General features: G+C 32.5%; 1 protein-coding gene across 1 annotated transcript in view; it reads left to right on the plus strand.

Moving 5' to 3' along the window:
* Positions 1-15847, plus strand: part of LOC105259517 (SPARC-related modular calcium-binding protein 2) — a 156564-nt gene that overhangs the window by 100661 nt on the left and 40056 nt on the right. Inside the window, exon 3 of the mRNA XM_025414539.1 lies at positions 10879-11250. Coding sequence (XP_025270324.1) covers positions 10879-11250 — 372 coding nt within the window. The remainder of the gene's footprint in view (positions 1-10878; positions 11251-15847) is intronic.

The following is a 15847-nucleotide window of genomic DNA, read 5'->3' on the forward strand; positions in this document are numbered from 1 at the left end:
GAAAAATATGTGAGGTGCAAGTGGCTGGATCGGGAATCGAATTCGAGTTTTTCGCTTTCCGGGCAATTACTCTAAACCACTGAGCGATCCAGATTTCACACCTAATGCTGCTTTTTAACACAGTAATATGAGATTCTAGAGCGATGTTGGTCTTATCTCTCGATGGATGCAATACCGATTGCCCTGAAGAAAGATCGTTCGCTGATCAAATAAGTGCCGGTGGAGGTATTCGCGTGCGCTGCATGCTGGTCTTCCATCAAGAGAGAAAAAATTAACATACATGTGTGTACACGCGTGCGTATACATTCTCTCTCTCTCTCTCTCTCTCTCTCTCTCTCTCTCTCTCTCTCTCTCTCTCTCTCTCTCTTCTCTACATACACGCACACACATATATATATATATACACACACACACACAAACACTGATTGCTATACTCATAACGTATAGCAATCAACTAATCGCGGCGAGCGCCCCACGTAATTGCCTATATCGAACGGTGAATCGCGCTGTCTCTGCCTACCTTTCGTACTTGTTCCATAATCAGTTAATTATTTTCCCTTATAATTTAAAAACTAAATTCCAGGCAAAATTTTGCAAAAAGAAAAATCGTCTTACAAGGGGAGAGCGCGACCTTTGGAATACCGATTTGAAAAAAGTTTTAACTGTGCATAGTATCCGACTAAAGAAGTATTTGAGGAAAGCGATAGGACGCAACGCTCAGCCGTTTTAAAAAAAAATCAACTTAAAAATATACTGTATCTTGTATATCAGTGAATTTAGACCGATCATCGAGTAAGCGCTAAAGTCCGAGACTATTTCGCTGCTGGTCACATGTTCGATCCCGGCCTGTGGTGGTTTTTTTTTCATTTTTTTTAACGCGAAACCTGCAATATTTTTATAAAATAAAGTTAATTTAAATAATTTTATTTTTTGCTTTTATTTTGCATTACGAAAAGCAATTTAATTTATTTATGATACGTCGTTAATTTATATTCAATTTCATAAAATCTTACAATTTTATACATTCTATTTGACATTCTTATTAACCAAAAAAATAAATTAAATAATTATGTCACTTATTAAATAATCATAATTTAATACGAAAAATATTTTTCTCAATTTTACAATAAATTAGAATTATATTTAAATACTAATAATAAATTAAATTGCCTTTTGTAATGAAAAATAAAAATAAAAATAAAGATATAAAATTATTTAAAATTATTAAATTAACTTTATTTTATAAAAATATTGCAGTTTTTGCATTAAAAAAAATGAAAAAAGAAATTACTATGGATCGGGAACATGACTGCAGCGAAGTAGTCTTGGATTTTAACGCTTGAGCTACGCCGTTTCAATGATCGATCTAAATTCACCGGTATACAAAATATGGTATATTTTTAAGTTAATTTTTGTTTCAAAAACGGCTGAGCGTTGCGTCCTCTCGCTTTTCTCAAATATTTCTTCAGTCGAGTACTATACACAGTTAAAATTTTTTTCAAATCGGTCGTTCCGAAGGTCGTGTCCTCTCCTTGTTAGAATTCACTCAAAAATTTGATATTTTAAAGACAAATGTTTGTTTAGAATCATCCTGTATATACACAGAGAGTGTTTCCTTTAATTAGAGCACTCAGAATATCTCTATTGGCTTCGATGCGAAATAGCTCAAAAGATGAAAATTGTTTGATTCAAAGAGACTAATATTCTGGTAAGCAATATTGGTGAAACTGCATATTAGCGATGACTAATTTCGATCACCTTGACATGTGTTATCACATGTCCCTGAATGACATTCCAAAGATTTTAATCCCTCATTATTTATAACAAAGTTATAAATAATTAAAGATAGTGACCGATGGCATAATAGTAGTGTAAACCTCGTTTCGCGTGGAATACTGAAAATCTATAAGAAATTATACAATAATAGATTGTATAGTTTTACCCAAAATTCACGGGAACATTGAACTTATTTTGTAAATAAACAACTTTGTAATAAACAATGAGCGACGGCTAAAATTTTTTGCAAATTAATCAGGAACATATCCTTGACAACATATTTCAAGATCATCGAAATTGGTGAGGTCGTCGTTAATATGCAGTTTTACCGCAATATTTTTTAAATGTTACTTTTTACAAGATTTCAAGATCGATATTTTTTTAAAATGAGATGGCATTGACATGTAATGTAGCTTATAAAAAAACATTCATTACATAGAACATGTTGACCTTCAACTTTGATGATCACAATGATTTTAAATCACAAAAAAATTACATTTACTAAAAGAAATTGGATAAAGGTTGATATTAGGGGACTTACCTCCGATGAGCTTCACTTTGACATGTGTTATCAAGATCACTGTCCTAAGTAACATTCAAAAGATTTTAGCCGTCGTTCCTTGTTTATTAAAATGTTATAAATAAATGAAATTTAGGAACTTCACATAATTTTTGGACACCATGTACAATAACAGACCTCTATATGTTACGCTCAGCCGTTTAAAAAAAAACCAAGTGAAAAATAGGCCGTATCTTGTATACCGGCAAGTTTAGACTGATTGTCAAGTAAGCGGCGTAGCTTGAGCGGTAAAGCCTGATACTATTATGCTGCTGGTCACAGGTTCGATCCCGACCTGTAGTAGTTTCTTTTTCATTTTTTTTACGCGAAACGTACAATATTTTTTTTAATAAAAAAAATTAAATAAATAATTTAATTTTTTTATTTTTATTTTATTTTTATTTTAGGAAAGGCAATTATTTACGATAAATTTAATTTATATTAAATTTTATAAAACGTCACAATTCTATATATTCTACTCGATACTAACAAAAAAAATATATAAAATTATTATGCCACTTATTAATTAATTATAATTTAATACGAAAAATATTCGGTACATAATTTTTAATCTTATTGTCAACTTCCCTACTGCTCCAACCGTTACTTGTATACCTGTTTTCATCAGATAACGGTTTTTAGTCCCTTCCTGCCTTTTCCATTGTGTTATGTATATACCTATACAACAACATTTGAAATCTTGTTCGATCCTAGCCAGACTTTAACTTTAATTAATTATAATTAAATATAAAATAACGACAAACTTTAGTGTTAAAATTTTTATTCACTATCATCATCATGTACATCTTGTGCAGATCGATTACAATTGTTCGGATGATATTTATCATAAAAACTTTTACTTTCGTATTATATATATATTCATATATATATTATATTCATATATATATATATATATATATATATATATATATATATATATATATATACAGCATGTCCCATCTAGAAGTAGCCACCTCCTTTTATCTTTTAAACTAAAAGAGATAGATCATAACAAATATATATGAAATTAAATGGCTTAAACTGAACTTTATTGTGAGTATAGTGATTAATTACAAAATTTATCTGTATTGAAGAACGGAGAGATATGCATAATTTTTTATAATAATGTAGATATTTTGATATGATAAAAGTTGTAGCGCTGTTTGAAACGAATATAACGATATATGATTTAATGTAAACATTTTACATATTATATGAGATTTTCCGGCTTATAAAAATATCGCGGGCGATGTCCACAATTTCATTTTCGGCCCTGTGACATAGCCAACTTCTGACTGAATATCATGATTAAATGACAACATGATATACATCAACCTCTAATGCATGAGTCAGAAGCTGTGATGCCAGAATGATTACGCTGCAACAGCAAATTATTTCGCATAGAGTATAGCTCGGCATTTCTGTGGAATAGTCGGGGGTCGAGGGGCGTCAAGGAATGGCGAACTATACTCTATGCGAAATAATTTGCTGTTGCCAGCGTAATCATTCTGGCATCAGTGGTCAGAAGTTGGCTATATCGCAGGGCCGAAAATGAAATGATGGACGTCGCCCGCGATATTTCAAGCCAAAAAATCTCGTGTAATATGTAAAATATTTACATTAAATCATACATCATTATATTCATTTCAAACAGTGCTACAACTGTTTTTATTTCAAAATATCTATATTATTATAAAAAAATTATGCATATTTCTTCGTTCTTCAATACAGATAAATGGTGATCAATCACTATACTCATAATAAAGTTCAGTAATCAATCACTGTAGTCACAATAAAGTTTAGTTCAAGCCATTTAATTTCATATATATTTGTTATAGTCTATCTCTTTTAGTTTAAAAGATAAAACGGGATGGCCACTACTAGGTGGGACATGCCTCATGTTTTTTCTTAAAAGCAACTGTGTATTTTCTTTATACCAATTGATTCTTCTCATTATTTTGTACATAAAAGTATTAAGATAAGATAATAAAAAAATGAATATTTTACTAGATATTTTATGGTTTATATAAAATTAAGATATTATTTTAAGCCTCATAATTCGAAAAGTACTCAATGAAAAAATACTTTATTATAGTGTTTTGGAAAGCTTTCGAGACAAGCTATAGGAATATGCAATAAAAAGTGGAGAGTTCCATTTCAAAAATTCAAGGTGGCCTTGTCATGACCTTGATGACGACATCCAAGATCAAACACATAACACTAAATAGACCTTTTTACACCTACAATTTTTGTTTGAAACAATTTTTTGTTAAACTTCTATTTTTTGTGATATTTCGAGATCCCGACTCTTTCGAACACTCCGTATGTCGTAGCGATGTAATGACATGTTTCCGACCCCAGGTTCATTTGCAAAAAATGATTCTTATGGTGCCCCCGATAATCTCTGAAAATTTGTCGATTGAATTTCCGAATACCCTGTATATATACAGGGTGGCCCCGAACGTTCCAGCCAGACTTTGAGAAACTAATTTCTTGCAAAACGTCTTTATTCATTTTCTACTATTACGTGCTATTACTAAAATATTAGTTTAAAAAAATTATTTTATTTTCATAAAAGAAAAAGATTTTTATCGTTTTTTTCAAGAAATTTATTTAGTTTTATTTTCTTTTGACCTTTTGCTCTTCTTTCATCAGAGGTTTTTGAGTGATAACTTCTTAAGAGAGCATTTTTCGATCTCATGTTTATAGGAAATTTTTTGTTCAGAATTAAATTTCCTATAAGATCTCAAAGTCTGGCTGAAACGTTCGGGGTCACCCTGTATATACGAGGGCTGCATAATAGATATCCGTGTTAAGGAAGGAAACGCATTTTTTTTAGATTTTCTTAATTTATTTTTCAACATAGTCTCCTTTCAGCTCAATACACTTAGTCCAGCGGTATTCCAACTTTTATAAGCCATCCAAAAAATATGATTTGTTGAACTCCGCAAAGTAGGCTTCTGTTTCAGCGATGACTTCTTTGACGTAAATCGCTTTTCGCCAAGTCATTTTTTCATGTTTGGAAAAAAAAAATCGCAGAGGGCCAAATCTGGAAAATAGGGTGGGTGAAGCATTAATTAGTAGTTCGACCAGTTTTGCTGTGGCGATTACGGACGAGTGAGCTGGTCATCGTGAAAGAGCACTTTTTTCTTCGCCAAATGGGGCCATTTTCTTATCAATTCAGCGTCAAATCGGCCCTAGTAATAAATCGGCTATAGTACTGCCCCGTGATTCTTTTCCTTCTCCAAATAGTCAGTGAAGATGATGCCTGGCGAATCCCAAAAAACGGTAGCCATCTTCCAAGCCAATGGAACCGTTTTCGCCTTTTTTGGAGCAGATTCACCAGATGAAGTCCACTATTTGATTGTTTTTTTCATTTCTGGCGTGTAGTGATGAATCCATGTTTCGTTAACAGTTATGAAACGCCGCAGAAACTCTTTCGGATTACTCTTAAACATGTTCAAACAATGCTCTAAAGTTGCGATTTCGTTTTTGTTCCATTGTGAGCAAATGCGGCATCCATCTCGCCGATAGTTTTCTCATGCCCAATTTTTCGTGTAGGATATTTTGTACGCGTTCAATTGAGATGTTTACAATGTCAGCAACTTCTCTGATCTTCATCCTGCTAACACGATATTATGGATTTTGTTAATCATATCCTCCGTAGTCATCTCAATCGGACGGCCTGGGCACTGTTCATCAAAAGCAAATGTTCGGCCACGCTTGAATTCATTGAACTAATATCTGATAGTAGTTATCGAAGGTGTATGGTCCTTATACACAGCATGTAACTTCATTTTGATTTCCTCATACATCTTCCCATCCAAAAGAAGGAATCGAATCACTGACCGATTCCTCTCTTTCCATAGTTGCAAACACAAACTTGTCCACTTTTAATAGCTATCAAAACAAAACTACTCGATAAATCTGTCTGAAATTTTGACAGGCAACGTTCAAAAGATGATGTTAAACGTTAAACGATAGTATACAGATTTTGAGTCAGTGGTGCTATCAGTTGTTAAACACGGGTATTTATACAACTCTCGTACAGAGTAGCTAAAAACTTTTCGCCTTCCCGAAGAGTGTAGGTAGATTGGCTCAAATTAAGAAGGAAGGTCTTTTACTGTTTTGCGACATTTCTAATATTTAACGAAAAATTAATTACAGAAGTTCAGCCAATGCGGATGATTAAAAGCGCGCGGCGAAGCGGTGATTAAGAAGAGGAGGAGCGATGAATGTGTAGGTGCGAAGCGAAAGCTCCTATTTTTCGCAATTACCACTTCGCCGCGCGCTACCATTATGTTAGAGTAAAACCACCTTCGCTGCTTCACGTGCTTCTAGCCACTCACATTGGCTGATCTTCTTTAATTAATTTTTCGTTAATTATTGCAAATATTGCAAAACAGTAGCGAACCTTCCTTCTTAATTTGAGTCAATCTACCTTCACACTTTGGGAAGGCGAAAAGTTTTCAGCCATCATATATATATATATATATATATATATATATATATATATATATATATAATATAGAGTGTCCCATTTTAAATAATACGTTCAAATATCTCCGAAACGATGGATTAAATAAAAAAATGTTTCAAACAAAAGTTGTATAGCTTGAAAGAGCCCAGATGGTAGCAATGATTTGAAATTGAAGAATCACTTGAAAGTCACCGTCAATTTCTTATATGAAACTCCCTTTTTTTATTACATATTCCTATTTTTTATTACATATTCCTACAGCTTATTTTGAGAGCTTTCTAAAACACTATAATAAAGTATTTCTTCATTGAGTACTTTTCGAGTTATGAGGCTTGAAATAATTTTTTAATTTACATAAACCATAAAATATCTAATAAAATATTCATTTTTCGATTGTCTTATATTAATACTTTTATGTACAAAATAATGAGAGGAATCAATTGGCGTAAAGAAAAAACATATTTATTAAAAAAAAAAATATGTAATTTGTAACGTACGGTTTTTCTCTTCCGTATCTCGCGGAATTTTATTCTAATTTATTTTACGGATAGCTGTCAGATCCGTGGCGGAGAAATGACGAGGTGTGTATGTAAAAAAAATAATATATTTATTAAAGTTCTGTGTGATGTTACACACGTGTGAGTGTGCGTGTATATGTGTGTATGTAAATGTGTGTATTACAAAGAAGATTCCAGAGAAAGATAGAGATGTATGTAGAAGGAGGTCGGATGTGTCTTTACCCAATTAATCAACGAGCGACAGAATCCATCCGTTGCAACGGCATTGATGCATATCCTGTGGAGAGAGCATTTACACATTTTTCAGCCTAACAAATAATTGCTAGAAAACAATATTCGCAGACTAGAAAAATATGTGAGACGTAAGTAGCTGGATTGGGAATCAAACCCGAGTCTTTCGCTTTCCAGGCAACTACTCTAGACCACTGAGCTATCCAGATACCTCATATCTAATGCTGCTTTTTAACACAGTGATATGCGACTCCAGAGCGATGTTAGTATCTCGATGGATGCAATACCGATTGCCACCGAGGATCCCTAAAAGGTCGCTCGTTGACCAAATAAGTGCCGGCGGAGATATTTGCATGCATGCTGGCTTCCGACTAGCCTTCCGTATGAAACGACACCGACGAGCATAACGCCGTAGAGTGACCACATCTCTCAAGATCTCTCTAGTATATACTAAAATCCCCATTGTACCAAATAGTAGTAGCGGATGGAGAGAAGCCTTCATTGGCACACAGTACAATTGGACACTTTGCAATTGTGCACCTTGTTATTAGACACATAAGATTGCGCACCGTTTGATTGGACACGTTACATTTGCTCACCGTTCAATTGGACATAGTTCTTTTGCGCACAGTTCTTTTGCGCACAGTTCTTTTGCCCACAGTTCTTTTGCCCACATTATTTTTGCGCACATTGCTTTTGCCCACAGTTTTATAAATCCATGTGGAATCCCAGTTTGCATTGCAACGCATAGACTGCTCCACCCCACTCCTCACCCCCCACCCCATTGCAAATCCATGTGAAACCTCTCTTTGCATGAGAAAATATATCTGCGCAATTGAATATGTGAGCAAAAGTAATGTGCGCAAAAGAACTGTGGGCAAAAGAACTGTGCGCAAAAGAACTGTGCGCAAAAGAACTGTGCGCAAAAGAACTGTGTCTAATTGAACGGTAAGCAAATGTAACGTGTCCAATCGAACGTTGCGCAATCTTATGTGTCTAATAGCACGGTGCGCAATTGCAACGTATCCAATTGTACTGTGCACCAATGAGCCACTCCCGCGGAAGAAGATGGACCCTAATATAGGGCCTCCAGAGAAAAGTAGGAATGTATGTGGGAGGAGCGGGATCCGTTAGCACACGGTGCAATAGCGCACCAAGTACAACTTTGCATGCGAAGACATACACACACACACGGGGGGAGTGCAAGGAGGGCCTTCGACCCCCATCCCGCACTCACCTCGTCCCCCTCGCTTCGCGTGCAAAGTTGTACTTGGTGCAAAATTGGTGCGCTATCGGGACGTGGGCTATCAGAAATTATGTTCAATTTTTCGTGTGCTATCGGGTTCGTGCGCTATCACACCGTGCGTTAACGGGATCCTCCCATGTGGTAGAAGGTCGGACGTGTCTTTATGTGTGTCGGATGTGTTTTGTGTGTGTGTGTGTGTGTGTGTGTGTGTGTGGTGCGTGGTGGTGTGGTGGTGTGTGTGTGTGTGTGTGTGTGTGTGTGTGTGGTGTGTGTGTGTGTGGTGTGTGTGTGTGTGTGTGTGTGTGTGTGTGTGTGTGTGTGTGTGTGTGTGTGTGTGTGTGTGTGTGTGTGTGTGTGTGTGTGTGTGTGTGTGTGTGTGTGTGTGTGTGTGTGTGGATATGTGTACGCGCGTCGAGGGATCGATAGCTCGATCTATGCGGGCCGAGAAATGCCGACGCGAAGTAATCGCCGTTTATAACTCGCTCAGTTGTTCGCTACAAAAATAATTCGCGCTACGTAATCCAGTCATGGATGTGTCTCGGATCGCATGCTGACAATCGGTGACACTATGCGCGGTGCAAAATACAATTAAATAGAATGCGCGCGGGATGCATTTGCTCGATTCCTGGTACGGTACGCTATCGGGTTTTTGTGACTCGTCGGGTGCATTTTTGTCCGGGTTTCTTGCCGCGGTGTTTACGGCTCAGCTGATCGGCGCTTTAAAAGCCGGTGGTGCGGGTATTTAAATTATAATTATTCCCCGATGGATTTAAGGTTTTCGAAAAGCGTCGCAACGCTAGCAAACGTCAGAGGCAGCTCAGGTTCCACCCCGGGATAGGCATGATATTCGGATTTCGGTTCGGAGGCGATCCTCAAGCGCCGATATCAATTGGCAGAAGCAGCGTTCTCGTTACCTTCTGGCTTTCCGAATTCGCTTTCGGATTTTCTCTTCTGCTTCCTTGCCTTCAAACTAGCTTAGCTGGCTGAGAAGGATCGAAAGGATTTGGTTTTCTATGCCGCCGAAAGCCCGTTTTATAACCGGCTAATTACCTTCGCGTCGGCGTATTCGGTAATTACTCTCACCGAGCGGCAGTAAAAATATCGGAGCGGTTCGGGTCCGCCCGAAGGAGTTCGGGGTGCCGAGAGCGGGTTCTTAACTGGCGGCTGCCAACGGCAGTATCACGATAAACGATTATCGTGATTGGCCTACCCAGATGTTTCCTAATTATTAAAAATGGGCGCACAGCGCCTCTGCCATTGCTCGACTGGTGATCGTCAGGCGGCAGCTTCCAGCCGGTGTTCGCCGGGAAACGATGCATTGCGGGGTGCATCGTTACAAATTGTTACATGTTTTTTGATGACTTTCAAACGACTTTTCAAGGTCAAACCGATGACATTATTTTATAGCCCCCTTTAAACCATACAACTTTTGTCTAAAACATTTTTTTCTAACTCAAAAAGTACTCAAAAAATACTTTTTTTTTATTATAGTTTGGAAAGCTCTCGAGATAAGCTATAAGAATATTGAATAAAAATTGAAGATTTTCGTTTAAAATTTTAAAGTTGACCTTGAGAATTCCTTTATGGTTACGCTCAAGGTCAAGTAAATTGTACTATTTGATGCATTTGTTGAACAACTTTTGTGTGAAACATTTTTTTTCTAATCATTTTTTTTCTAATCAATATCTCGTTTTTAAGATATTTTATTGGTCCGGTATTTTTTGCGCACTCTGTATAATTTAAATCAGTATAGTATTGATATATTTATACTTGTTAAGAGTTTATATATTTTTGATTATATTTCTGAAACAAAATCTTTACTTCAGTTGCAAAATTAATTTACTTCCCTTTGTGTGTATTTATTATTTTATTTATAAAATTTATTTATAAAATAAATTATTACAATTATTATTTTATTTATAATATGTAAAATATATTAAATTAAAAAATATCGTTAAATTAAACACTTTGTTTCACAATTATTTTAAATACTAATTTTTCCCCCTTTCTCTTTTCTATAATAATCCAAAGTTAAATTTGATGAATGATATTGTTAACTTATATTCAGAAACACCGGCGTGCTTCTCAGCAAGATTAACAGCTCGATTGGGCGCACGGCCTATCTGTCAACACGATGGAACATATGCACCAATTCAATGTCACATAGAAACTGGGTATTGTTGGTGTGTAACACCGCAAGGTCGGCCGTTACCCGATACATCAGTAAAACACAAAAAACCAAGATGTTTGAGATTCGATTCCAAATCTCCTACTTCTACTAGGAGTGGTCAAACGCGACATTCGCCAAGAAAACAGCGCAGGCAATATAGTAGCAACAGACATCGTAATACTTGCGATCGATCAGAAAAATCCAAATTCAATGAAAATCTCATTGAAAATTTTAAAATCGAATATAGACGGATCAATATATCTGTGGACGGTAAGTAATATAAAATTGCTCACAAAGAATAATTTAATTTATGCAATTAATGAAATATATAAAAGAAAGAAGAGAAATTACCTAAAGTTAATTTTCAAATAAACAGATGCTTTTATAAGAACGATATCAACTTTCTGTCATATATTTATAAAAACAGTGTTTTAAATTTTTATTCTTTTTTATAAAATTTTTAATATTAATTTTTATTGACCTTTTTTATTTCAATAATAATTATTGTAATTTCAAATTAATAATATTTTCAAAATAAGGCGGATTTTTTTAAAATATATAAACTAAAGCAATATAACTTGGTTATACAATAACTAAAATTTTAAACAATTGTTTGAATAATTTTCAATGATTTATATTTTAACATTAGGAAGTATTTGATGTATAAATCAACTATTAACGATCGTTAACGTAATACTATGTCGTTTTATAAATAAAACGGAAAGCTACTAATGTTACAACGATCTTTAGTATAACAGTTTTTCTTATATAAGTTAATAATTAATAATTATAAATATATTACAATAAATAATAAGATAATATTTAATATACTGTAACCATATATATAGAAGCAAATAGTGACTTTTAAGGGATAATTTTCTCAATAAGACAGAAATTGCTCTTTCTTACTAGTATCTATATAACAGAGAATATCTTATATTTATTCCAATTGCAAATAATAAATTCAAAGTATGATATTCGAAAATAAGTTTTCAAAATTTTATCCTTGTTTTTAATTGTGAAATCTTGTGATTTTTTAAGATCGTGATAAAGCTGTCAGCAACGATTAATATATTTAAAAAATTGGTAAAAAATTTATTTAATTTATGACATGATATATTATAGTTTTTATAAAGAAAATAATGGTTATTATTTTCATTAATTTTAGATAGAAAAACTATATATTATGATATATATTATGATTATGATAACATTTTACAATATAAATTAAATTTATTTAATTATAATGAAGAAATGTATTAATTAATGAATAAATGTATGTATGTACTAATAAAATTATAGTTACTGTCTTCTTAAATTCGGACTGTCCTTAGATCAACCATTGTTTCTCTCTCACAATATATAGAATTATATTCAGAGTATTAAATATATAAAAATCAAGTAACAATAAAAATATGACTTATCTGGACCAAGACGTAAGATATAGTTTACATAAAAAAACCGAGAGTCAGAATTATTATATATAAAGAAATTTAATATGAGAAAAAGAGACTCTCTCTTTCTCTTGTCTTTATTTATTTGATAACGCTTTCGATCCCATTCGGAACTTATCAATATCAACATAAGTTATGTAAAATCATGAGTTATGCAATGTCATGAGAAAAAAGAAATTGTCAATAACCAAAATTTCGGCGCACACAAACGTAAGAAAAAACTATACATAATCGTCAGAAAATCAAATTCAAAATCGCACGTAACGTAAATAATTAAGAAAAAGAAATTTTTTAAAAATTAGAGCGCTAATTGCATAAATCGATAATCAAAAACTTCAAATTTTGTATCCCGTAATATATGTCGAAAAACCGTTTAAAATTGTTATCCATAATTAATCTCTTTCTTTGGAGGGAGTAAAGAAGCCAATGAAATAATATAAAGATCCTGCAGTTCTGGTCCGTTGCGATAATAAAATATGAAACATTTGATGAAGTGATAGCCTGTAAAAAGAAAAACGGGCAGAGCAACATATCTTCCAACGAAAATCACGGAACAAATCGAGATCACAAATTACACTCATCAACAAAATTATCGCATAGGTAATTTCATGTCAAAAATGTTCACATAATTTCAAATTAATATAACTCCGTCAAAAATGATCATATTTGGAAAATCTTTTCTTTCATTTTTAAGCTTAAAGTCTCTATTTTAAAAATCATTTGTCAGATTTAGAATTTATCCTCCCCTCTCTCGTCATCTCCTTAAAAATAAGGACGTGTTACGTCTCCAAAATATAATTAATTCACCTCATAGCATGCATAATTTGATGCTATGAGGTGAAATAAATTTTGTTCACGTGGAGCAAATTTTATGATAATTATCGTAAAATATGGACTTTTATATGTGAATTAAAATAAAATGAAGTTTGTACGATTTTTTTTGCGGAGATACGACACATCAAAGTTATGTATATGTGTGTGTGTTTTTTGAAAGACGGGTATGTGGAAATGCTTCCATTTAAAAATGTGTGTTGCTGTCTCGTCTCCGGATAATCTCTACGCTCATGCATATTGTTGCAGGCTCTAATTATTGCCTGAGGAATTTCATTCCATATTTGATTTAGCGCTCTGATCATTTCCACATTCCCGTTTTCCAACACACACAAACACACACACACACGATGCGCTAAATCCGGCCAACAATCTCCTCGTGATGCGCATCAAATAATGCTAATGTTGGTGGTAAATGAACAAAAATATATAGATAATTTTGATATGTCGTAACTCCGCGAAAAAAAATCAAACTTCATTTTTTTCAATTTATATAAAAATACATATTTTACGGTGATTATCATGAAATTTGCGGAAAAATGTATTTCACCCCGTGGAATAAATCAAATTATGTAATTTTTTGAAGACAAAACACCTTACTTTTAAGGAGATAACGAGAGGGGGGGAAAGGATAAACTCTAAATTTGACAAATGATTTTTAAAAAAGAGGCTTTAAGCTTGAGAATGAAAAAAAAATTTTCAAATACGACCGTTTTTGACGGAATTATACTTATTTGAAGTTATGCAAAAATTGGACATGAAATTGCCTATGTGATAATTTTGTTGGCGAGTGTGTGTATTCAGGGTGTCTTAGCTATCGTGTGTCAAAGAAAAACCATAAGTAGATTTGTCATATATATATATGTATATACAGAGTGTCCTAGACCACTCGTACACCCCTTTTCTTTCAAAAAGCATTTTAGAGAAAAACGTTTTCGACAAAAATTGTATGGTTTTGAGGGAAACATAAGATGGTGTCATTGGTTTGACCTTGGATGGCATCGTTAAGGTCAAGTCAAGGATACCTTTAATTTCTTAAATGAAACGTATTTTTCATTGCATATTCTTATAGCTTATGTCGAGAGCTTTCCAAAACACTATAATAAAGTATTTTTTCATCAAGTACTTTCCGAGTTATGAGGGTTGAATTCATTGTTCAATTTTACATAAACCATAAAATATCTAGTAAAATATTCATTTTTTATTATCTTACCTTAATACTTTTATGTACAAAATAATGAGAGGAATCAATTAGTGTAAAGAAAACACATAATTGTTTCGAAGAAAAAATATGTAATTTGCAACTAACAATTACATATTGTTTCTTAAAAACAACTGTGTGTTTTCTTTACACCAATTGATTCCTCTCATTATTTTGTACATAACAGTATTAAGATAAGATAATCGAAAAATGAATATTTTACAAGATATTTTACGATTTATGTAGAATTAAAAAATTATTGCAAGCCTCATAACTCGAAAAGTACTCAATGAAAAAATGCTTTATTATAGTGTTTTGGAAAGCTTTCGACATAAGCTATAAGAATATATAATAAAAAATAGGTGGTTCCATTTAAGAAATTAAAGGTGTCCTTAACCTGACCTTAACGATGCCATCCAAGATCAAACCAATAACACCATCTTATGTTCCCCTCAAAACCATACAATTTTTGTCGAAAACATTTTTCTCTAAAATGTTTAGTTTTTTGAAAGAAAAGGGGTGTGCAGGTGATCTAGGACACCCTGTATATATATATGTATATATATATACAGTTTATATATATATATATATATATATATATATATATATAAACTTCGGAATTGTGTTAGCAATTTAAAAATAAGAAATACATTGTTACATTTAGAATGATTTTTAAAGCCTTTTTTTATATTAAAAATATTTAAAGTTAAACAATCATAAGAAGAAGATTTTAATAGATAGGTTTTAATAAATTTTAATTAATTAAATCTTAATCAAAAGATATAAATGAGTAACAATTTTTATATCGAATATATAATTACACAATAATATAAATAAATATAAATAATTCTAAATAAATTTTACTGAAACACATAATTTTGATTCAACGAATATTATCAAAGAATTTTATAAAAAATACAAAGATATAGAAAATAAAAAATTAGTTTTATAAAACAATAAAATTAGAAAGTGTCACAAGCATATGTCAATGATCATATAAAATCATATAATTGTAAACAATTAAAAAAATAAAATAAAATAAATCATAAGTTAATAAAAAAAATTACAGTTATACAATATTTGGTTATGACCTAAATCCTTTTCAGTATGAATTAAAAATAAAATTAAATTAAATTTGTAAGTTGAATAATTATAAATAATCAGTAATAATTAATAAATAAAAAATAGTTCATTTGAAGGGGGTTCTTTTGATATTATCAATTAGTACGTCATTTTTCAAAAACATACATATAAGAAATATATATAAAAGATTTAAATTATTTCTTTTTGTCATATATATATATATATAGAAATGGTGAAAGACGTAAGAATAGTAAAAATATAATAAAAGAAAGATATTCTCTAAAGTCATTTAAAGTCT

This window comes from Camponotus floridanus, unplaced genomic scaffold (genome assembly GCF_003227725.1).
Source record: "Camponotus floridanus strain SB8 unplaced genomic scaffold, Cflo_v7.5 scaffold83, whole genome shotgun sequence".
NCBI lineage: Eukaryota > Metazoa > Arthropoda > Insecta > Hymenoptera > Formicidae > Camponotus > Camponotus floridanus.